The sequence below is a fragment of the Lepidochelys kempii genome, chromosome 25 (genome assembly GCF_965140285.1).
Source record: "Lepidochelys kempii isolate rLepKem1 chromosome 25, rLepKem1.hap1, whole genome shotgun sequence".
NCBI lineage: Eukaryota > Metazoa > Chordata > Testudines > Cheloniidae > Lepidochelys > Lepidochelys kempii.
The window spans coordinates 3,351,588-3,375,220 of NC_136404.1; the positions used below are offsets into that span (position 1 = coordinate 3,351,588).

General features: G+C 47.6%; 1 protein-coding gene across 2 annotated transcripts; it reads right to left on the bottom strand.

Moving 5' to 3' along the window:
- On the bottom strand, positions 1-23,426 carry LOC140904514 (kelch-like protein 21). 2 transcript variants are annotated; one of them, XM_078850604.1, is made up of 2 exons: positions 17,760-23,426; positions 1-1,381 (listed from the first exon to the last, which is right to left on the bottom strand). In XM_078850604.1, the coding sequence occupies exon 1, from the start codon at positions 20,148-20,150 to the stop codon at positions 19,176-19,178; it is 975 nt and encodes a 324-aa protein (XP_078706730.1). In that variant the 5' UTR covers positions 20,151-23,426; the 3' UTR covers positions 1-1,381; positions 17,760-19,175. The 2 variants fall into 2 exon arrangements, with proteins under 2 accessions (XP_078706730.1, XP_078706729.1); XM_078850603.1 differs by lacking the exon at positions 1-1,381 and adding an exon at positions 10,200-17,154.
- Positions 23,427-23,633: the final 207 nt, after the last annotated feature.

Genomic DNA, 23,633 nt, shown 5'->3' on the forward strand with positions numbered 1-23,633 from the left:
TAAGGTGCCACAAGTACTCCTTTTTACTTCAGTGACACCAAATCATTTTTTGCAGAGAAACAGTTTCAGTCAAAAACTGTCACCCAGCTGTGAAGCAAGCAGCCTCATACACAATAATGAACTGAAATGTTGCAGCAGGGAGTTACAATGTACTGGTTCTGTGTGAAATCCTGGCCTCATTGTAGCTAACTGCAAAATTCCATTGACTTCAATGGCCAGGATTTCATCCCCTGACTGAGCACCATAGGATTAGAACAGCTCAAAGTGTATGTGGGCTCAACTCCTCTTGTCATTTGTACAACTCTCTCCATAGCCATCAACAGCAGCTCTGAACAGGGTTCCCTAGGTGCTACCTAACACCTGAGTGACACTTTACACATGGAACTGAGTCAGCACAGAGGTGATGAAGGCATTGGCTTAAATAAAGAATCAGTTTAAATCCTACCATATGCTTGCTCTTTTCCTTCCAAATAAAATCAGGGCCCTGCCAAGCTCCTTAAGAACCCAGAGGAATGAAGCATGAAGTAGCTCAGGTCTTTATAGTCTCCCTATGGCTCTATTTGCATTTTAGGTACTGTCGTCCCTATGAGCTGAAAATAAAAATAAATTTTCAACTACTGAAATTTGGATTTCTTTGGACAGATGCCTTTCACCTGCTGCTGCCTGGAGTGCTCTTTAGCATTTGAGAAGCTGCAGTCCTGTCATTTGGAAAAATCAAAACAACACAAACAAAAACCCAACAGCCATGTTTCTGACTGACCCTGCAATGCTATAATTTCTTCTGCTGTTGCAGAGGCCAAGTTAGTGAGTTTGCTAACAAATGTTTTCATGGAATCATGCTGACACCAGCGGAGATGTCTTGATAAAGAAAGGAGCAAATCTTCCATTTCCATATTGGTTCCTTGAGGACAAAGGACACCAGCATTTGCCAAACTGGAAAAGACAAAACCAGGAGAGGAATAAATGATGTTTTCAAGATTCTACAAGTTCTACAGACAATAAATATCAGCGCTTGTAAGCGTTAACACACTGGAATCCCTCTCTGTATAGTGACCTGGCCAGCCTTGCTTAAGCCCATGTGTCAAATCTTCGTATAGAGACACACCCATAAATAGGAACTGGGCAAGGGACTTTGCTATTTACCACCTGACATGTGTCAGTATAAGGGTCAAAGAGCACCATGTTGGGGACAGCCACGTTCCCCTTCCTCTGTCCCAGGAGATAAATTTGGCCATTGGCAGTGCTGCATCCCATGAAGAATTTCTGAGTCAGGCACTCTTCATCCACTTGGGTCCATTCATCTGTGTCCATATCAAAGCGAAAGGCTCCACCTCCTATGGTGTAGAGAGCTCCATTCAGAGCTGTAACACAGAGGTCATACCTAGGGAGAAGGAAAACTGGTGATCTCTGCAGGACACAAAGAGGAGGGTCAGCACCCCCAGCATGCATCTAGTTTCATCTAAACTGAAAACCATTGAACAATTGGTATAGATGCTGAGAATAACTCAGTTTGATGATAGTGAGTGAAGATCTCAGGCCCTTTCTGCAATATTTTTACTAATCAACTCTGCTTTACTTGCATCAGAAGTTAACTGAAATGTTGCTACTCTTTAGCTTTCAATAGCAACCATCCACTTCAGGAAAAAATCACCTCCTTTAAATAGTTATTAATCTTTCCCAGGACACTTTCAGGGAGCTTAGGGCCTGGGATTTAATAGCAATTGCCTTTCTTTTCTTCTTTAATTCAATTAATACTGCTTTTATTTTGCATTTAAATATCCCCCTGCAGCCCCAAACAAGAGCAAAATGCTAGGGCAAGACCACTAGATAGTGAAACTGACTAGAAACTGAGCAGTCTAGTGTCACTGTCCAAGTCCAGTGAAAGTGAAAAAGTAAACAATAGAAATAATGCCAGCCTTTGGTGATCATATTTTAAAGTGTGGTGATTGTCCAAAATAGCAACTTGGGGCTGTTTTTATAATCTCTCTCAACAGATCTGCTCTTAGAATGAATTCACTTGTGCAGAGGAGAGCATCAGGCCTTCACACCAGTGCATCAGCTTTGTGTTCGCCCTGCACAGAGGTAAATTTCAACCTTTGCCATCAGATTAAAGGGGCACCTAAGCATAGAGAAAAAACTGCCTTTGTGATACCCTAGGGAATATTTCAGTTCTGCAGAACGCCTTTCAGACTCATGAATGCATCAAGGACATTTCAGAGGGTAGTAAATGGTCTAAACCAAGTTTTGATAATTGAAGACATACTAACATACCTAGATGACTTCATTTGTTTCCCAAAAACTGGGAAGGAACATCTGGTAGGAATGGAAAGGATCCTAAAGCTTTTTAAGGAGTCAGGGTTTAAATTTTTGGGAAACAAATATCAGTTTACAAGGAGTCACATCTCCCTCCCAGGACATCTAGTCAGTGTGAGGAGCACCAGGAAGAGGTGGTTCAATAGTTTGTAGTTCTCTGTGGGTTCCACAAAGATGTGTACAAAATTTTGCAGCATGGGCAGCAGCGCCATTATACCAGCTAATTAAGAAGAACTTTGTCTGGACAGAGCAACACCAAAAACCATCGGCGTCACTGAAAGAAGGACTTCTAAACCATGCTGTGCTTAACTTCGCAGATCCATCCCATCCATTCCTGGTAACCTTGTGATGCCTCAAAGTTTGCTGAAGGATTTGCACTTAAACAAATGGATGAGCTTAGTAGGTGCAGAGTGGTGGCTTTTGGAGGTCGCAGATTAAATGAGAGGGAAATCAAAGATTTGGCTACAGAACTGGAGTGTCTAGCAAGTGTGGAGGCCTTCAAGGCCTATCTTCCATACTCAGAATTCACAGTGTACACAGGGCACAGTGCCCTGCAGTGGCTCTGATGAGGGACATTTTCAGCAAGCAGCCGGGTGCCCAAGCCACTGCCAATTATTAAAATGGACTATCAATTATTCTCCTCATTGCATTTAGTAGGCCTTTGCAGGAACTTAGCACTACTAAGGTGTTGCTGGGAGGGAGAGGATAAGACAATCCCCAGAAGTTAGCCTGACTCTATGTCCTCCCTAATACGCTGGGATAAGTGTCTGTAAAAAACAGTAAGTCTGAATATATTTTAAAACTGTCATTATGGAAAAATATAGCTGCCAGCCTAATGGCTCCAAACTGCTTGCTTAACCATTTTTGGGGGTTTTTTTGTGTTTTGTTAGTAACATGTTTTTGTAACACCTGCTTTTTGCCCAACAGTTGATTTTGTTTGGTCAGCTATAACACTTTTGATTAACATATCTTTGTAGCTTTTTAAGTACAGTAACTCCTCACTTAACATTGGAGTTACGTTCCTGAAAAAATGCAACTTTAAGTGAAATGATGTTAAACTAATCCAATTTTCCCATAAGATTTAATGTAAATGCAGGAGGTTAGGTTCCAAGGAAATTTTTTGGGGGGCAGACAAAAGGCATTATATACTGTACAGTACTGTACTGTGGTTGGGAGGTGCCCCTGGCTTACCCCACACAGGCACAGCCCGCTGCAGATAATGAGGCAAGCAAGGACGCTAGGAAGCACCTTACACAGCAGCAGCTTCCCGTCAGAAGAACAGGTGCCGACTTTGCCAGGGGATGCTCAGGCCTGCCTCTTCCCACCCCCACTCCACACCGGAGCACACCGCGTCCCCACTTCCATTCCCCCTTCCTCCCAGCGCTTCCCTGCCACCAAACAGCTGTTTGGCAGCACTTAGGGCTTTCTGGGAGGAAAGGGGAGGAGCGGAGACGTGGCGCTTCCCCGTTCCTCCCCCTCCCTCCTAGCACTTCCACTTGTTAAAATTCCACCCACAGGCTGCACAGAAAGTTAGGGATGAATTCCACACCTTCTCTTAGAAGTTTTGCATGCTATTTAGGCTAAGATGATATTTCTCTTAATTTCACCACATTACTTTTAAGTATCTCACTTACATTTTTAATCTCTACAACCTGTTCTTGTTCTCCTTCCTTGGGGCTGGATTCTGAGTAGCTCTGGCCCAGGTGTGCAGTAGGAGAGGAGGAACTAAAGCTCCCCCTGTCCTGACACTTGCATGACATAAATTCTGGGCAGAATTTCAGTTCCACAGCTCTGAGACTCCTCCAAAATTACTTCCACAGAGGCACTTGGCACCCCAGATGGAGCAGGGAGAATTAAGTAGAACCATGGCTCTGTCCCTTCCTGTTATCAGCTATGCTGGGGAGTACATGTCCCTAATGAAGATCTATGCTGAAACGGCATGATCTTGACCTTGGTGTTTACAGCCAGTGAATACCTGTGGATGGTATCATATCACCTCCTCAGAGCTGTACTTCGGCAAAGGGGTGCCTATTTAGGGTCTGATTTTGACATGCTAAATCCATAATCTACAATTAATAACGTTGCAGTGCACATCATCATATGATGCCACTTCTGCCTGCACCTAATGGTCACCTGACTTCCTTCTTAAAAGACATGGGTATTTCCAATTTGAACTGGAAATACATTGCATGCCACACTAGAATTCCATTACAAAAGGTACAATATTTGTATAATGGAAGTGGAGAAGAGGAACTTGTCCAATGCTCCCTTGTAAAGCTGCTGCTCTTCCAGCAGCGGTAGATACGCTGGAGGATAGGGATAGGATACAGAGGGACCTAGACAAATTAGAGGATTAGGCACATGACTTATGAGGAGAGTCTGAGGGAACTGGGATTGTTTAGTCTGCAGAAGAAAAGAATGGGTGGGTGCGGGGAGATTTGATAGCTGCTTTCAACTACCTGAAAGGGGGTTCCAAAGAGGATGGATCTAGACTGTTCTCAGTGGTAGCAGATGACAGAACAAGGAATAATGGTCTCAAGTTGCAGTGGGGGAGGTTCAGGTTGGATATTCGGAAAACCTTTTTCACTAGGAGGGTGGTGAAACTCCGGAATGCGTTACTTAGGGAGGTGGTGGAACCTCCTTCTTTTGAGTTTTTTAAGGGCAAGCTTGACAAAGCCCTGGCTGGGATGTGTGATAGACCCAGGCCAGTTGGGAACAGCAGAGTAGCCCTACTGGGATCCGGGAAGTGCTAAAGGATCTCCCCTTCCCCCCAGCCTAAGAGGGGGATCCACAGGTCCTGGACACCAAATGATTACGGGGGACAACTAATGAAATAACAGGGACAGGGGTGTGGTCAAAGGGTCAAACGAACGGAACCAGATGGGGACACTGAGCAGAGAACCCCGGACAGCATCCACTGCTCCTCAAAGGCGTCAAGGCAGTCAGTGGATGCTGCCCAGAGGAACTCTGCCCAGATACGTGAATGGATGGAGGATCGGAAATAGGCCCCACAGTCACAAGAGACTCCATCGGCCATCCTCCTCACCCTGGTTTTATAGATGGCCATTTTAGCCAGGGCCAGGAGGAGGTTGACTAGGAGGTCCTGTGACTTTGCGGATAGGGAGTGCATAAATAAAAAGGTGAGGGGGAAAGCGTAACCAAAAGCACAACAAAATATTTGTGAGGAGCCAGAATATGGGCTGCAGCCTGGCACACTCCAAGTATGTGTGCACCAGAGTTTCCCTCACGCTGTGAAAGGGGAAGGTGCCTGGGATAGGGGTGAACCGCACCAAGTACACGCCTGTGCTCACGGCTCCATGAAGGAGCAGCCAACTGATATCCCTGGCGGGACTCAGGACCAAGGTGGAATATAGGCTGGCCCACCGGGGCTCCTCACCCTCCAGAGGTGGCAAGAGGTCCCGCCATTTTGTATCGGGGCGGGATGCGATGGTGAGGACGTGAAGGGTGTGGAGCACGAGCGTGTATAGATGTTTCCTTGGCGTGGTCTGGAAGCAGACTAGCTGCAGCTCATGCAGCTGGCTCACGGTGAAGGGGCAGGGGGGTTAGTTGGGTCCACAGGGCAGGGGCCCGATGAAAAGGTCAGGTGAGCCTGGGGTGGAGGGCGGATGGGGCACGCTCTCATGCAGGAGCCTGTCGAGGTAAACCAGAACAGCGGGCGGCAAAGCGGCCCTCACCTCCTGAAGTGCGCGCCAGGGAGTACGAGGTCTGGAGAGCCCCATGCGCTGAGCAAGTGTCAGGGGATCCAGCCAATCTCCCCAGTTGTAGTCCAGGAGGTCTCCAACTCTTGTGACTTCTGCCAGGACGAACCTCTGGCGCACCAAGGGGGACTCCGCCACCTGCACGCGGAGCTGGGGGTTGTGTAGCAGGGGCTCCATGAGATCTGCCCCCTTGGTGGCTGCCACGGACCTGGTCATCGAAAGCAGTTTCCAGGTCCGGAGGAGGTCCTGGTAGAAGAATGGCAGCCCGGGTCCTGGACCACAAGGAGCACATGGTCGGCGTACACTGACAGGACCAGCCGCAGCTCCGGCTCCCACAGAGCCAACCCCGTCAACCTCCTGTGGAGGAGACAGAGGAAGGGCTTGATCGCCAGAGCGTACAGCTGGCCCGAGAGGGGGCATCCCTGCCGTATTCCTCGCCCAAAGCTGACCGGTTCGGTCAGGGTCCAGTTGAGCCTGACCAGACACTCTGTGGAGGTGTACAGCACCTGGAGAAAACCCACAAACTGGGGTCCAAAGCCAAATGCTCGCAGAGTGCTCAGGAGATACCCGTGATCCACCCTGTTGAACACCTTCTCCTGATCCAGGGACAGGAGGGCGAATGACAGACCGTCCCTACACCCGAATTCCAAGAGGTCCCAGACCAGATACAGGTTGTCGAAGATGGTGCGGCCCGGGACGGTGTAGGTCTGGCCTGGGTGGATCACATCCGCCAGCACGGACCCTAACCGCAGCGAGATGGCTTTCACTATGACCTTGTAGTCCATGCTGAGGAGCAACATGGGACGCCAATTTCGTAAATCGCGAAGGTTCCCCTTCTTTGGCAATAAGGTGAGCACGGCTCACCTGCACGAAAGAGGGAGGACTCCGCTCTGCAAAGACTCAGCCCAGACAGTGACTAGGTCTGAGCTGAGGACGTCCCAGAACACGCGGTAGAACTCCACAGTCAGCCCGTCCATGCCCGAAGATTTATTGGTGGGCGGCGGAGGGCTTCCGAGAACTCGGCCAGAGTGAGAGGCAGCTCTAGCAGGTCTCCGTCGCCTGCGCTGACTGTCGGGAGTTCGTCCCAGAGCACTCTACAAGCTTTAGGATCGGTCGGATCCGGGGAGAAAAGGCCTGTGTAAAAGCCCTGGCCCTCCCACACATCTCCGCCGGATCCGTGAGGGGGGTGCCATCCTCTGTGAGGAGGCAGGTGACGTGTTTCTTGGCCCCCCTCTTTTTCTCCAGGGCATAGAAGAAGCGGGAGCATGATCCATCTCCCGAAGGAGGCAGATGTGGGATCGAACAAAGGCACCCCGGGTCCAATGCTCCTCGAGGGCCTGGAGCTCCTCCCGCTTCTCCCGGCACACCCCGCAGAGGGATGGATCCTCGGGGCTGGCGGCCAGACGCCTCTCCAGCTCTAAGACCTCCCGTTCCAACTGCCCTATCGCTGCATCCCTCTGTCGGCTGGCGCCCCGGGTGTAGTCACGGCAGAAGAGCCAGGCGCACACCTTCCCCAGGTCCCACCACCGCTGTGCCGAGGGAAAGGCACGCCGCTGCCCTCACCAGGCCAGCCAGAACTCCCAGAAGGACGCCACGAAGCCCACATCCTCCAACAAGCTGTTGTTAAAATGCCAATAGCCTGGCCCCAGCCTCTCTGCACAGAGAGAGACCGTCACGATGGCTAAGTGATGATCGGAGAACGGGGCCGGCCGGATGCTGGAGGAGTGGGCCTGTGAAAGGTGCAAACGTGATAAATAAATGTGGTCCCAGCGGGAGTGGCGCAACTGATGGGCCTCCACCCAGACAAAGGTGAACATCGAAACATCGTCCGGGTGATGGTCGCACCAGACATCCACCAGGGAGTGATGTTCAACTATCTCCCGGAGGACATCCGTGGCGGCCGGGCACTGCTTGGTCCCTGAGCGAGCCCGCTCCTCGAGGGTGGTGTTAAAGTCCCCGCCCAGGACCAGGCACTTGCGAGGATCCAAGATGCCAAGGAAGGTGGACACCTGCTGATAGAATCGTAGCTGCTCCGGGCCCGATGTCAGGGCACAGATGTTAACAAGATTGACCATGAGCCCCTCCATATGGGCCCAGAGGTGCAGCAGGCAGCCCGGCACAGCCTTGGTGACCCCCAGCACCTCAGGCCGCAGGTCAGGGGAGAACAGGGTCACCACTCCAGCCGTACGAACTGTGAGAGGGCTAAAGAAGACCCTTTCCCCCACAGCGGAGGCAGTAGCAGGTGGTTCGGCTGCAACAGCGGAGATAGAGGCTTGGGGGGAGGGCAACAGGGCGGCGGGTGTGGGAGGGACGGCGGGGTCTGCCAGAGGGATCCCACCCACCTTGTCCCCTGCCATCATGAGCAGGGAGGGAGGGGGAGACACCAGAAGGAGGAGGGGAAAGGGGAAGCAGGTCGATCACTCCTCCCCGCTAGGCTGCAGGCAGGGGAAGAGGGTCCCAAAAGGGGTGGGCTGGACAGGGGTGCAAATCAGGGGCTAGCGGTCAATCAACAACATAGGGTGGGATTCAGGCTCCTCTAGCTGCACTAGGGGAGGGGGAATACAACAGCATTGAGGGGTGCAGTGAAGGGGGTTCAAACTAAAATGAGGAGTGGCACAAGCACATGGGAGGGGGCATTGGCGCACGGAGCAAGGGGCTAAGCGGGCTGGAGGTAGGGCAGGGAACCAAGGGGCTAGCTTCGGAGGCTGGGGCGGGCCAAACACACAAAAGCTGCAGAGGGAAATGGGCAGGGCAGGCAAACAAACTGAAGCTAGTAAGGGGGCTAGGGCAAAGGGGAGGGGCAAAATGCTGCAAGGGGCAAAGCTGTGGAGTGGGCAGTCCGGGGGGGGCCCAAATGGTGGAATCAGGGCGTGGCAAGCTAAGCAAGCAGCTGAGTCCAGAGGTAGGAGCTGAGGCAGGTGGTAAACTGCCAGTGGGGGTGGTGGAGGGGGGGGTGGTGGAGGGGGCGGTGATGCAGATGGATCGGGGGGCAGCTCCACACTCCACCCCCTGTGTCCCCACAAACACAGTCAAAACCCCCACCACAAGAGCACAGTTCCAAAGTTACTCAGTCCTTCATGGCCCCCTCCACAGTGGTCTGCAGAGTCTCTGCGCACTCCCCCAGTAACGGCAGGTCCTCTTCGTCTTCCTCCTCTAGGGCCCAGCAGCTCCCGGGCAGCAAGGGCAGCAGCAGCTCCAGATGGCAGTCCGGTGGCCAGGCACTGGCAGGCAGAAAGGGCCTCTCTAAGGCGGTGGTGGTGATGGTGTTCACAGCAGCAACGGCTGGGGCCCCTCACTCCCCCCCCGTGGGGAGCAGGCCAGCAGCCCCCGGCAAGGAGCAGTAGCAGCACCCGAGCGTGTGTGTGGGCAGGGGAGGTCCAGCAGCTGGTCAGCAACCAGGTAGCACAGAAGGGGGGTGGGTGGGTGGTGTCCGGCCCAGCCAAGGGAGCAGCTGGAGTGGTGATAGCAGCAGCAAGAGCCCAAGGCCCAGCAGCAGCAGCAGTCTCCCTCCAGGCCAGCCGGGTTCAGCAGAGGAGCCGAAGATGGGTCTACTGGCCACTGGATGAACAGGGTTCTGTTCCCTGACTGACCAGAGCAGGGGCTGCTTCAGGCTAATGAGAACACCTGACTCCAATTAACCTGCAAAGAGTCAGGTGAGGCCATTAAGCTAATGTAACCCCCTGACTCTAAGGCCCCTCTGATAATATAAAAGGGCTCACTCCAGTCAGGCAGAGAGGAGCCAGAGAAGAGGAAGTGTGGCTGAAGGGCTGGTTAATGAAGACACCCTCAAGTCATTGGTAAGGGAGCCCTGAGGAAAGGGAGAAGCAGGAGAGTTGTGGGGAAGTGGCCTAGAGAAATGTATCAACTCTGGCAGTGAAAGGTCAGCTGCCAACAGCTGCTACCATTAGGGTCCCTGGGCCGGAACCCAGAGTAGAGGGCGGGCCCAGGTTCCCCCCAACCCACCACTACAGAAACACCTCCTGGGAGGGGAAAACAGGCCCCTGTCAGGACAGGAGGCTAAACTATTTTGGCACGAGGCTGTAGGAGCAACAGAGACTTTGGGAATTCTCTCACCAACCTCCATTGCTGGCTTATGATGAAAAGGGCTCAGTAGACTGTATCCCTGGCCCTAGAGAGAGAAGGGCTATGTGGAGGGTTGCAGTGAGCCTCCAAAGCTAGCATAAACCACCTGGAAGTGCGGGACCCACGGGGACAAGGTTGGAGCTCTGCCACAGATGATTTAGTTGGGGATTGGTCCTGTTTTGAGAAGGGGGTTGGACTAGATGACCTCCTGAGGTCCCTTCCAACCCTGATGTTCTATGATTCTATGATACACACAGTGGACAGAGCAGGCAGCCAAATGACACTATCAGGGAGCATTGCACAACTTTAAAGGAGCATGTTTCTTAATGGAGCAGCGACGTAACTTCGAAACAACGTTAAGCAGGAGGACGTTAAGTGCAGGTTTCAGAGTAACAGCCGTGTAGCTGTAGCTCACTTCATCGGCTTACGCTCAAATAAACTGGTTAGTCTCTAAGGTGCCACAAGTACTCCTTTTCTTTTTAAGTGCAAAGTTACTGTATAAAAAAAATTAAGGGTCTGAGACAGGCGGATTGCTTTGTGAACATTAAAAAAGTCTCCAGCAGCAGACTGAAAGCTGGCCACCAAAACTCTGCTGTTAAAATACTCAAAAACTGCTCCAGACTAGTGGGATAATGCTATAATATACTGTGTTTGTATGTGCTCAAGACTAAACAAAGCAAAAGCTTTCAGTAAAGGCATTCCTGTAAAAGTGCTGAAGACTAAAAGTAAAGACTTTAAATAAAAGCACTTAACTTTGGCCTTCTCTACACTAGGTGGGGAGATCGATCTAAGTTACGCAACTTCAGCTATGTGAATAACATAGCTGAAGTCGATGTACTTAGATCTACTTACCACGGGGTCCACACTATGTGATGTTGACTAGAGCTGCTCTACCATAGACTCCCCTTGCGCTTCTCGTTCAGGTGGAGTACAGGAGTCGATGGGAGAGCAATCTGCGGTGGATTTAGTAGGTCTTCACTAGACCCGCTAAATTGACTGCCGATGCATCAATCACTGCGCATCAATCCCCCAGAGTGTAGACAAGCTCTTTGTATGATTTATGCCAACCATCTAGCAGACAGACGTAATGTGTCTCCATTAATTTATTTCCTGATACCACCTCACAAAAAGTAAAGTTACCTAAAGCTTTGGGTTTAAAAAACCCTGGGTAACCGCTCCTTATGAAGTGCCACCCAGAGGGATGCTTGTGCAGATGGATTCACAAACTGTCTGGATATACACTCACAGTTCACCATAAATCTGGAAAGCAAAACATGGCTGCAGATGCGCTCAGCTGGGTGAGGGCAATGAGAATAGACTCTGCCTGCTCTTGTAAGGACATCTGACAAGAACAGCTTAAGGACCCTGAGTTATGTTTGGTGCCAAAAGATCTACTGAAGGACACCCACATTAGCACAGTGCAAGAATGATTATCCATTGATCTCGCTACCAACTGGCTGATGTATGCAGGCAACAGGATTGTCTTGCAAGCAAGCTTGCAGAGAACTGTACTGGAGTGTCTTCATGATAACAAAGCAACAGGTTACCTGAGGTGTGAAAAGACACTGAACCAGGCATACAACAGATGTGAAGGCCTGGGTGCATTCCTGCTTTACCTGTCAAGAAAGGAAAGCACCAGCAAGAAAAGGAAGAACTCATTTAGAGGAAATACCCCACCTAGTGAGCCCTGGGAGTTCATACAAATTGAAAAGACACACTACCAGAAACACTTGGTGGAAATCAGTATTTGCTAGCAGCATATTACATCTTCTCAAAGTATGTGCTATCACAGCCATGAAAGGATAAAAGAACTGAGGCAGTAACGGATAAATTGATAAAACATGGAGTGTTATATTTTGGCCCATCAAGCTGCATCTGCAGTGATCAGGGAAGGAATTTGAACTGTTATTATTACACATGGTTGTCAATATCTCCAGATAATCAAAGAGAGGACCAGTGCTATTCAATATTTTTAACAATGTCATAGAAGGAAACATAAATAATTGTAAATAAAATTTGAAGATGACACACACATCAGTGGAAATCTAAATACAATGAAGACAGGTCACTGATAACCAACCGATCCAGACTGCTGTGTAGCTGGATGCAATTAAAGAATATATGTTTTGATTATACCTAAATGCAATGTCATACATTTAGGAACAAGGGATGTGGACCATACTTCTAGGATGGGGAACTGTCCTGGAAAGCAGTAATTGCAAGAAGGATTTAGGGGTCATTATAAATATGAGCTCCCAGTGCAATAGTATGGCTAAAAGAGCTAATGCAATCCTTAGGTATATAAACAAGGGAACATTGACAAGGAATATGGAGGTGGTATTACCTCTGCATACAGTACTGGTGAGACCATTACTGTATACTGTGTCTTCTTCTGGTGCCCACACTTTACATAGGATGTTGACAAATTGGAAAGGGTTAGAGCAGAGCTACAAGAATTATTCAAGGTCTGGAAAATACTCCTTACACTCAAAGACTCAAAAGAGCTCCGTCTATTTAATTTATCAAAGAGAAGATGATTATGTGATTTAATTACAGTCTAGCAAGGGCTTATACAAAGAGAAGACATCTGATGCAATACTACTACTGCAGAGAAGGATTTGGAAGAGCCTGCTGAGGGAAGGGATCAGAAGGAGACCCCATCGGCAGGAAGACACGGGCTGCATTGTCCTAGGGACGGGGGTTCCATGACCACTACTCCCAAGAAGAGGAGAATGGTGGTGGTGGTCTGGGACTCCCTCCTAAGGGGGACAGAGTCATCCATCTGCCGACCAGACCAGGAGAATCAAAATGTGCTGCTTGCCTGGAGCTAGAATCCAGGATGTGACAGAGTGTTTCCGAGACTGATCAAGCACTCAGACCATTACCCCTTCCTACTTCTCCACGTGGGCACCAATGATACTGATAGGGGAAAAAACCCAGAAAACGACCCTATAATCATGTAAAGCTACGCTGCTGTCTTTTTTCTATGCTTATCTGTCCTTTCTACTTTGTTTATGGATAGAAAGAATGTGAACTGTGTGTAACCTGCACTCCCTGCTTTTGGGAAGAGAATTCCTTATACAGATAAGCCTCCATGCTCGTACCTACCCCAGAACTTCAAACAGACTGGGTTAACCGGTTCGAACTGGAAGAGATATCACAATGTATGTTGAACCAAGCTATAAAAGCTCATCCCTGTTCTTTGTTCGGGGCTTCACCATTTTCCTCTGAAAAGGAATTGGTGAGCCCTTCAGCTGTCGTATTTGCTAGCAATAAAGTGCCTCACTTTATCAAAGAGCCAAGACTCTGTGTTTTGTTTGGCTAATACAGAAGTCCAGGGAAGGCTACCCTCCTAACCCTAGACGGGAGGGGAACCCTTTTTCCCTAACAATACTGCCAAGAACGACCTTGACCAGATCACTGCATGGCTCTGGGAAGAAGTTTGAGGGGCAAGTGGTGTTCTCGTCTATCCTCCCTGTTGAAGGAAAAAGCCCAGGTAGGGACCGTCGAATTGTGGAGGTGAATGCGTGGTTACGCAGGTTATGTCGGAGAAAGGGCTTTGGATTTTCCACCATGGAATGTTGTTCCGGGAAGAGGGATAGCTAGGAAGAGATGGGATTCACCTAGTGAAGAGAGGGAAGAGCATCTTTGCAGGCAGGCTTCCTAACCTAGTGAGGAGGGCTTTAAACTACGTTCGCTGGGGATGTTGATCTAAACCCAGAGGTAAGTGGGGACGGGGGATACTGGGAGGAAACACAAGGAGGAGCGTACAAGATGGGAAGCCTCCTAATTCATAGTGAGAAAGTAGAGCAATCGGCTAGTTTTCTTAGGTGCATGTACATAAACGCAAGAAGCCTAGGAAACAAGCAGGAAGAATTGGAAGTCCTGGCACAATGAAGGAACTATGATGTGATTGGAATAACAGAAACTTGGTGGGGCAGTTCACATGATTGGAGCACTGTCATGAATGGGTATAAACTGTTCAAGAAGGACAGGTATGGGAGGAAAGGTGGAGGAGTTGCACTGTATGTAAGGGAGTAGTAGGATTGCTCAGAACTCCAGTTTGAAACTGAAGAAAAGCCTGTTGAGAGTCTTTGGGTTAAGTTTAGAGGCGAGAGCAACAGAGGTGATGTCATGGTGGGCGTGTGCTATAGACCACCGGATCAGAAGGATGAGGTAGACGAGGCTTTCTTTGGACAACTAACTGAAGTCTCCAGATCACAGGCCCTGGTTCTAATGCTGGACTTCAATCACCCTGACATCTGCTGTATTTTTAAGAAGCCTTATTGAGGGCACAGGAACAAACCATCCCAAAGTGCAGAAAGAATAGCAAATATGGCAGGTGACCAGCTTGGCACAACCATTAAATCTTCGGTGAGCTTAAACTCAAAAAGGAAGCTTACAAGAAGCGGAAATTTGGACAGATGACTAGGGAGGAGTATAAAAGTATTGCTAGAACATGCAATCAGGAAAGCCAAGGCACAGTTGAAGTTGCAGCTAGCAAGAGATGTGAAGGGTAACAAGAAAGGTTTCTACAGGTATGTTAGCAACAAGAAGTTGGTCAGGGAAAGTGTTGGACCCTTACTGAATGGGGGAGGGAACCTAGTAACAGATGATGTGGAAAAAGTTGAAGTACTCAATGCTTTTTTTGCCTCAGTCTTCACAGACAAAGTCAGCTCCCAGACTGCTGCACTGGGCAACACAGCATGGGGAGGAGGTGAGCAGTCCTCAGTGGTGAAAGAACAGGTTAAGGACTATTTAGAAAAGCTGGACATGCACAACTCCATGGGTTCAGATCTAATGCATCCAAGGGTGCTGAGGGAGTTGGCTGATGTGATTGCAGAACCATTGGCCATTACCTCTGAAAATTCGTGGTGATTGGGGGAGGTCCCAGACGATTGGAAAAAGGCAAACAGTGTCCATATTTAAAAAAGAGAACCCGGGGAACTACAGACTGGTCAGCCTCACCTCAGTCATTGGAAAAATCATGGAGCAGGTCCTCAAAGAATCCATTTTGAAGCACTTGGAGAGGAAGGTGATTAGGAACAGTCAACATGGATTCACCAAGGGCAAGTCATGCCTTTGATTGCCTTCTACGATGAGATAACTGGCTCTGTGGATATGAGGAAAGCGGTGGATGTGATAAATCTTGATTATAGCAAAGTGTTTGATTCGGCCTCCCACAGTATTCTTGCCAGCAAGTTAAAAAAGTATGGATTGGATGAATGGACTCTAAGGTGGACAGAAAAAGATGACTAGATTGTCGGGCTCGGTGGGTAGCGATCAACGGCTGGAGTCTGGTTGGCAGCCGATATGAAGCGGAGTGCCCCAGGGGTCGGTTCTGGGGCCGGTTTTGTTCAACATCTTTATTAATGGTCTGGATGATGGGATTAATTGCACCCTCAGCAAGTTCACAGATTACATTAAAATGGGGGGAAAGGTAGAGATGATGGAGGGTAGGGATAGGGTCCAGCGTGACCTAGGCAAATTGGAGAATTGGGCCAAAAGAAGTCTGATGCGGTTCAGCAAGGACAAGTGCAGAGTTCTGCACTTAGGAAGGAAGAATCCCATGCACCGCTACAGGCTGGGGACCAACTGGCTAAGCAGCAGTTGAGCAGAATAGGACTAGAGATTACAATGGATGAGAAGCTGGATATGAGTCAACAGTGTGCCTTTGTTGCCAAGAAGGCCAATGGCATATTGGGCTGTATTAGTAGGAGCATTGCCAGCAGATCGAGGGACATTATTATTCCCCTCTGTTCGGCATTGGTGAGGCCATATCTGGAGTATTGCGTCCAGTTTTGGTCCCCCCACTACAGAAGGGAGGTGGACAAATTGGAGAGAGTCCAGTGGAGGGCAAAGAAAAGGATCGGGGGCTGGGGCACATGACTTACGAGCAGAGGCTGAGGGAACTGGGCTTGTTTAGTCTGCAGAAGAGAAGAATGAGGGGGGATTTGGTAGCAGCCTTCAATTACCTGAAGGGGGGTTCCAAAGAGGATGGATCTAGACTGTTCTCAGTGGTAGCAGATGACAGAACAAGGAGCAATGGTCTCAAATTGTAGTGGGGAGGTTTAGGTTGGATATTAGGAAACACTATTTCACTAGGAGGGTGATGAAGCACTGGAATGGGTTACCTAGGGAGGTGGTGGAATCTCCATCCTTAGAGGTTTTTTAAAGCCCAACTTGACAAAGCCTTGGCTGGGATGATTTAGTTGGTGTTGGTCCTGCTTTGAGCAGGGGATTGGACTAGATCTCCTGAGATCTCTTCCAACCCTAATATTCTATGATTATGTGGTACTAGATGGTTCTTTAATTTAGCAGAGAGGGAAGGAGGAGAATCCTGGGAACTACAGGTCAGTCAGGGAGGTGGTAGAATCTCCTTCCTTAGAAGTTTTTAAGGTCAGGCTTGACAAAGCCCTGGCTGGGATGATTTAATTGGGGATTGGTCCTGCTTTGAGCAGGGGGTTGGACTAGATGATCTCCTGAGGTCCCTTCCAACCCTGAGATTCTATGATTCTATGACATAAGATCCAATGGCTGGAAGTTGAAGTCAGCTTCAACTTCTAACTGGAAATAAAATGCACATTTTTAATAGTGACTGTAATTAACCATTGGAACAGATTAGCAATGGATGTGGTCAATTTGCCTTCATTTGAAGCCTTTAAACAAATGCTGGATCAATCTTTCTATTAAATATGCTCTAATTCAATTACAAGCCATTGCCTGAAGTTAGCAAAGTTCTAACTGAAATAAAGATGTCTATTTTAACAATGAATGAATAACCATTGGAACAAGTCATCAAGGGGTGCCGTAAATTCTCCAGTACTTCAAGTCTTTAAATCAGGATTTGCTGTCATTCTAAAAGCTATGCTGTAGCTCAGCTATAAGTTGCTGGATTAGATATGAGGAGTGTGTGAGGTTGTTTGGCCTGTGGAATGCAGGAGGACAGACTACATGATCATAGGGATCCCTTCTGGCTGTGAAATGTATGGACCCATGAATGGGATAGGACATGTGGACACATCCTCTATTCACCATCCTGTGAAACAAAAAAATCTGTTAAAATACTGTCAAGGCAACCAATGAAATGTCTGAGGACCCTTTAACTAAATGCTTTCTGATTCTTTACTTTGCAAATCTTTGATGTGATTTTCATCTTGGCATTGTCCCTTTTTATATTGATTCAGACTCACACTAACTTGAGAGCAGACAACCTCAACCTCTGGCAAGGGGGCAGAGCAGGAACTTCTACTACTGGTATGTTTATTTCTAAAGAGAGAAGTAAATAAACCCTCAGCAAACCGCATGCACTGTTCTGGGCAGAAGCAGATGTGTGTGACTCATGACCCCCTTTTCTGCTCCCTCCACACATTTGTTTGTAACACTCACTTGGGGCACCTGGAGTTAAATGAAGTGTATGCTCTTTGGGGCAGATAGATTTGAGCTGCACCCTGCACATTGAGGCTCTGAGTGCAGCCTCTTGTGTCACTGTAACAGAAACCAGCATGATCAGATGGATCATACCAGACCAACCAGAGGTGAAATTCAGCTCTACTGAAGTCAATAGGAGTTTTGCCATTGACTTCAATGAAATCTCTGTGAAATCTTTTTCAGGGAGTCACATCCCAGAGAAAAGTTCCTCACCTGGGAAGCGGAGAGAAGGAGATGACATCCCAAACATCCTTCTCCATGTCCAGTCTCTGCATGCCACCATACACATCTCCCTTTTCATCCAGGCCACAGACCACGTAAAGCCTGGTCCCCACACTGACTGCACCTGCTCTCTCCACAGGCTGAACCATGGGGCTCATGCTTTGCCACTGAGAGTCCATTAATGCCAGGCGCTCCACATCTGGGATTATCCCTTCATCTGTGCTCCCTCCAAGAGCGTACAAATACAGCCCAGCCCCTACGGCACAATGGCTGTTGCGAGACTGCTTCATAGCAGGCCCTTCCAGCCAGTTGTTGTCCCAGCAATTATAGATCAACACCCAGTCCACGCTGTACCACACAAACTCATCTCGGAAATAACCTCCTGTCACAAAAAGGAAGTTCCCTGAGGATAGAATGGAAAGAAATGTCAGGCAGAGGCATCTCTCAGCCATCCTCATGCATATCCTGCTGCCCACTTCCCCTCAAGCAATTTGCACATTTAGGCTTCCTTCCTTCAGCCTGATCTATGTGGAGTCCCTTGCACCTGAGTAAGTTCTCCTTGGAATCAATGGGACTCCAGGTAGGTATGGGGTCTGCCCGTGTATATCAGAGTGCAGGACTGGAGTCTTAATCTCTCCTTCAGCTTCTAATAAGGATGAGTCATGAACAGTTTGCTGCAAATATTTGATACTCGGTATTTGAAATTTAGCTGCACTGCCTGCATTGTGATTGGTCATGTAAGTCGGATGGCCTTGTTTCTCTTCCCTTATAGGAGGAAGCTAACTCTTAAAATAAGGTTTTCTGTATAGAACTAAGCTTAAATGTGCATTCCACGAGTATTCATCCCTTTACAACTTGATCACCCCAAAGCCATCACAAAATGGCTGCAAAGATAGACATAGCTAATCTGCCCTTTAATTTGCACTGTCACACCAGTTTACAACATTTCTTTCAGTATTTGCTCAGATGTGTCAGGCTAACAGAATATAATGACTCTCCCATAAGAGTAATGCACTCAGTGTAAGGCACTCAGGTCCGTGGAGTTAATTCTGAAGCTCATCCCTGTGACAGAGAGGGCTCTGGCCCAAAAAGGGAGCTATACAATAGAGTTACTCTGTACAACCAATGTAAGTGGGAGTAGAGTCATAGCTTTAATGTTTATGCCCCATGGTCATCACATTCAGAAAGAATGAATATTTCCTTTTTTCAGTCAAGTCCCCATACAAACCCCTTACAGCCAGACCACCAGGACTAACAGGTCTTTGAACCAAAGTGAACTTTAGGTCTGAGTTAAGTCACTAGCAGCACTGATGGTTTAATGGGGGGAGAATCTGAGCCCATGGCAATCAAGGCTCCAAACCCTGACTTCCTCTGAATTTGCCTAGTTCTTACTAGGTGCCACCTGCATTATTTGCTGCAAAGAGTTCTCCTGGGTACACATGCATCTAAGGGAGAGTTACCTACTGCTGCCACTGCGTACTGGATGAGGTTCCTGCGTTGCAGTGGAGAGCAAAGATGCCAGGTGCCAGATTTAGGTTGAAACTGAAACAATTCTTGCTGCTCCTTGTCATGCTTCCCTCCCAGAACATATAGGGTCTCATAGCTCCTGCTGGTGCACGAAGACAGCTCCATGTTCCTCCAGCTGAGTGGAGGGCAGCTGTCTAACTTCTTTAGCAGCCTGGCAGAAGTATCCTTCTCTCCAAGGCGTTTGCTTTGTTTCACCAAGATATCGAGGAAAGAAAGACTCAGGAAGGTTACTCTGACCTGCCCCACCAAGTCCAAGAAGGCCTCCTCCCTAGATGCTGGGTCCTGCATAACCCATTTCATCACAGTATCAAAAACCACATCCTCTCGGGGAACAAAGAGGTTATCATTTTGCAGGAGCTGGAGCAACATTTCTTTGGGAAGTGTCTCAAATTCTTCCTGAGAAGTCACTTCCGTCCAGTGCGTGAGAGCCACACTGAGAGCTGATGCATGAAGCTCTGGACAGGCGAAGCATTGGGCATAGGCCATCAGGCTCAGACAATTGGAAACTTGCAGTTCCCTCTCCAGGAACTTCTCGCACATCCTTTTCACTCTCTCAAACTGGAGGAAGTCAGCTGTTTCCAGCAGGCGAGTGACATTGTGCAGAGTTACGAGCACCTTCGCTGTGTGAGTGAACTCGAGAAGCACTTGGAAAGTCTCTGCATCTACTCCTCTGATCACTATGTGGTGTTCGGCGCTCTCTCTAGTGCCCCCAAAAAACATGGCCTCAAAATAGCGACTGTGGAGAGATAGTGCACCACGGTTGACCTGGAAAAGTCTCTGTCCAATCTCAAGAGTGGTGTCAGGAACTGGTTCTGCCTGAAGTCTCAGCCCTTCTGGTTCCTGCGCACAGTCCATGTTGGTTGTCAGCTGGAGGAGTTAATTTTAACTCAGCCCTTCAGCACCCTTTGCTCATGTGAGGCATCTGGAACTGTGACTTCGATAAATATGGGATATGCCAGCCTTGTCCTAAAAATAGACCATGCTTCCTACACTCCTGTCTGGCTCCACTGTCTTTCCCATTCTCATTAAACTTACTCTGCCACCACTTTGCTCCCCTCAGACCCCTCAGCAGTTGCAGCAGTAAGGCTGTAAATCAATACTGAGGTTTTGTGGCTAGTTTATAAACCTAAAGAGCAAGGGGTAACAAGCCCCATTAGAGGGGCTGATTGATTTCAGAAGCCTAATGGTGAGTGAGTGGGAAAAAACCCTGCACACCCTAGAGAAATTCCATAATTTAATAAGAAATAAATACTTGGCAGTTACAGCAGTTTTCATTCAAGGTTTTACAAAATCCGGTTAACTAACCCTAACCAGTCCCTGTGGGTGGACAGGCAGCTGATCTCAACTCCCAAGGAAACTGACTCACAGAGAGGTGAGGTGATTTTGTCCTGCCCCCACAGGGTAAATCTTAGATTTGGCAAGAGCCCAGAACTCCCGGCCCCTGTACTCACCAAAATGAGATTAAATGGTTTGACTAAGCTACAGACGAGGAATTGTGTGTTTTTAAACCATCAGATCTCTCTGCAGTTCTGGGAAGCAGACGAAGTTCAGAATGATGTGGGCTTCACGAAGTAAAACCAAAAGGAGCCAGCCAGTGTTCTCAAATGCAGAAGGTCTGTTGTAAAAAAAACAAGAACTCCCAGGTCTTTCTCTAAATGAAGAAGTTCAATCTGCAACTTAATACTGGATAAAACACAAGCAACCAACTAAACTGAGGCACAAATCTAGGTGCCCTGGAATGGATCCAGATCCCGCCAGCACCACTCTACTTCTCACAGAGAACAGTGTGAATGTGCCCTCCCTCCCTGTTCCCAATTAGCTAGGCCTTCACAGATGGGGGTATTTCTGCACAGTAAATGGGGCTCAGAAAGCCAACTACAGTTGAAAGTCCCCCTCTGTTCCACCAGCTAAGGAGAAACTGTCTCCTAGCATGAGGTTCACAATAATATTTCTTTAGCAGTTAAGAGCCCTTTTCTGAGGACCTTTGTCCAGAAAGGTACTAGAGTCTCAACTATCTCCTACTCTGAACCTCACTCTAATCAATCTGACATGATGGATTTAAATGATTCTATTGGGATCCAGGAAGTGGGCAGGATCCACAGGACCTGGAAGCCAAGTGATTTCAGGGGACAACTAATAAAATAAGAACCTGAGTGCGGTCAAAGATTTAAATGATGCTGGGTGCTTTGATGTAACTCTGCCTCCAGATTTGTTACCAATCCTTGACATTGAGCTCTGCAGGTGCACTGCAGAACTCATACCAGGCTGCTACAGCTTGGAGAGATTGGGCTTCTGCCCTTTAGTATTGACACTATCCCTTTCTACCAACCCAACCCCTCATTAATAACACATGGGCTGCTCCAGAGAGCAGTTGTAATTTGCCAGTCAATGTAAAGTGCACAAGCTCCCAGCTGATATGGTCAGATTCTAAGATATGTGACCTGAGGTAGATTTGGCTGTTGCCAGTAGCACTGGCAAAGGCAATGTTATTCTCTAGAAGTGCTCTAGGTCATCATATTAATGGTCTATTAGTAGGTTATACTATCCATCCATCTAAATATTTATACCATAGTGATGAGCCATAATATATGAGAGCCTTTTGAAAGAACAAGAACCAGGTAGTTCTCCACATACTGATCCAACTCTCTTCATCTATCCATGTCAAGGAATAGGCTGGGATAATTGTTATAACGGATTTTAAAACAATTTCTGTCCCGTGGGAAATTCCAATATTTCATCATGTTTTCATCCTCAATTGGGACAAAAAGTCAAACTATCAGAACTTTTCTTCTAAAAGTTCAGAAAAAATTTGATTTGGCAATATCTGATTATTAAGAGTTAATATTAACCAGTGCCTGCTTGAGTTGCCCTGGTGCTTCCTAGGAGCGTGTAGTTCATTTGCCCCATGGTCCCATTCTTCTTTATGAGCCAAGGTCCCCTGCTAGACTAACTCTCCCATGATGCAACATGATACACTGCAGCAGTTTAGACAGATATAGATTAACACTGAATCCTCCTGAAACTACGTTTAATTTTCCATTAGGAAAATGGATAGTTGTAAGCAAAATTGACATTTTCCATGGAAAATGTTGATTTTCCAGAAACCACATTTTCCATCATTAAATGGAGCCAAGTCATGGAGAAGCAGTGATTCTTATTCTTTCGCTCAGTCCCACAAATGTAGAATGAAGATGGGGCAGAGGAGATGGGGGAAGTCTTATTTCTGGGAGTTTTCTCAGCAACCATGGGAGCTATCCTTCCTCACCAACTTCCATCTCCAAATGGAGTGGTGGCCGCACATCAGAATCCATATCTACATCTGACATGGTCTTTCACCTTCCCCTCCACCCTCTCTGCTTGCAAACATCTCTATGCCTTCTTCACCACTGCCATATATGATTGGCATGCTCTTCCAAGATCTATGCAAAGACATGGCAGAGTTAAGGTTCTGGTGCACAGTTAGCAGGGGAGGCGCCTGGTTGTTAGAGAAGGCAGACATGCACTGTTAAATAGCTTAACTTTTCATTTCCTTGCTTTGGTAGTTTTGCAGCAGGTATGTTTCCAAAGTTGTGTGAATTAGTCTACGTAAGTCTGTAGGACAGAACCAGTTTTGTAGATTTTCTGCAGAAGCCCTAGTACATTTGTGAGTTCTATAACATAGCATGTTATACAGGTAAAATTCCTGTCAATTACTGAAAAGTACCACAATTACAGAAAAGAAGAACTTAAAAAAAATAGATGGCACAGCTTTGATCAAGAACTAGCAAAAGCTTATAAAAACTAAAATCCAACACCTCTTCTCCCTGAAGTTTTACTTACATAAACATACTATTGAATTAATCTGCAACTTCACATATGTATTCAGAGACTGTCACTCTAGTGACAAAAAGGGAGATTTAGAAGCCCCCACTCTTCAAAATACAGAGTCCATGCAGCTAAAAAAGAGTAATTCTATTTCAACTCCTACCTTAGCAAGACTACATAACCAAGTTCCAATTAAAGAACAAAGTTGACCTTCAAAGCCATGCAAAATCATGTTCAATGGAGCACCCAGACCAAGTTGTGCTTTCACGTATATGGACAGCATTGTTCTTATTGATGTTGCATGAGTCAGAAAGAACTCTAGCTGACTTTTATATGTTATGTTGAGTTTACAAGACTGGCTTTCCAGATTAAAATTGACAGATAGGCACAAGAGCAGCAAACTAGTCTCTTAAGAGCTTTTATTTATTCACAATTGTGCTGAAGTTTTCCCATGTATCATGTATAAAGTTTAGAAATGCATAGTTACAAGTCAACAAGAAGAAGAAATCACAAGTGGAAGTATGAATATGTATG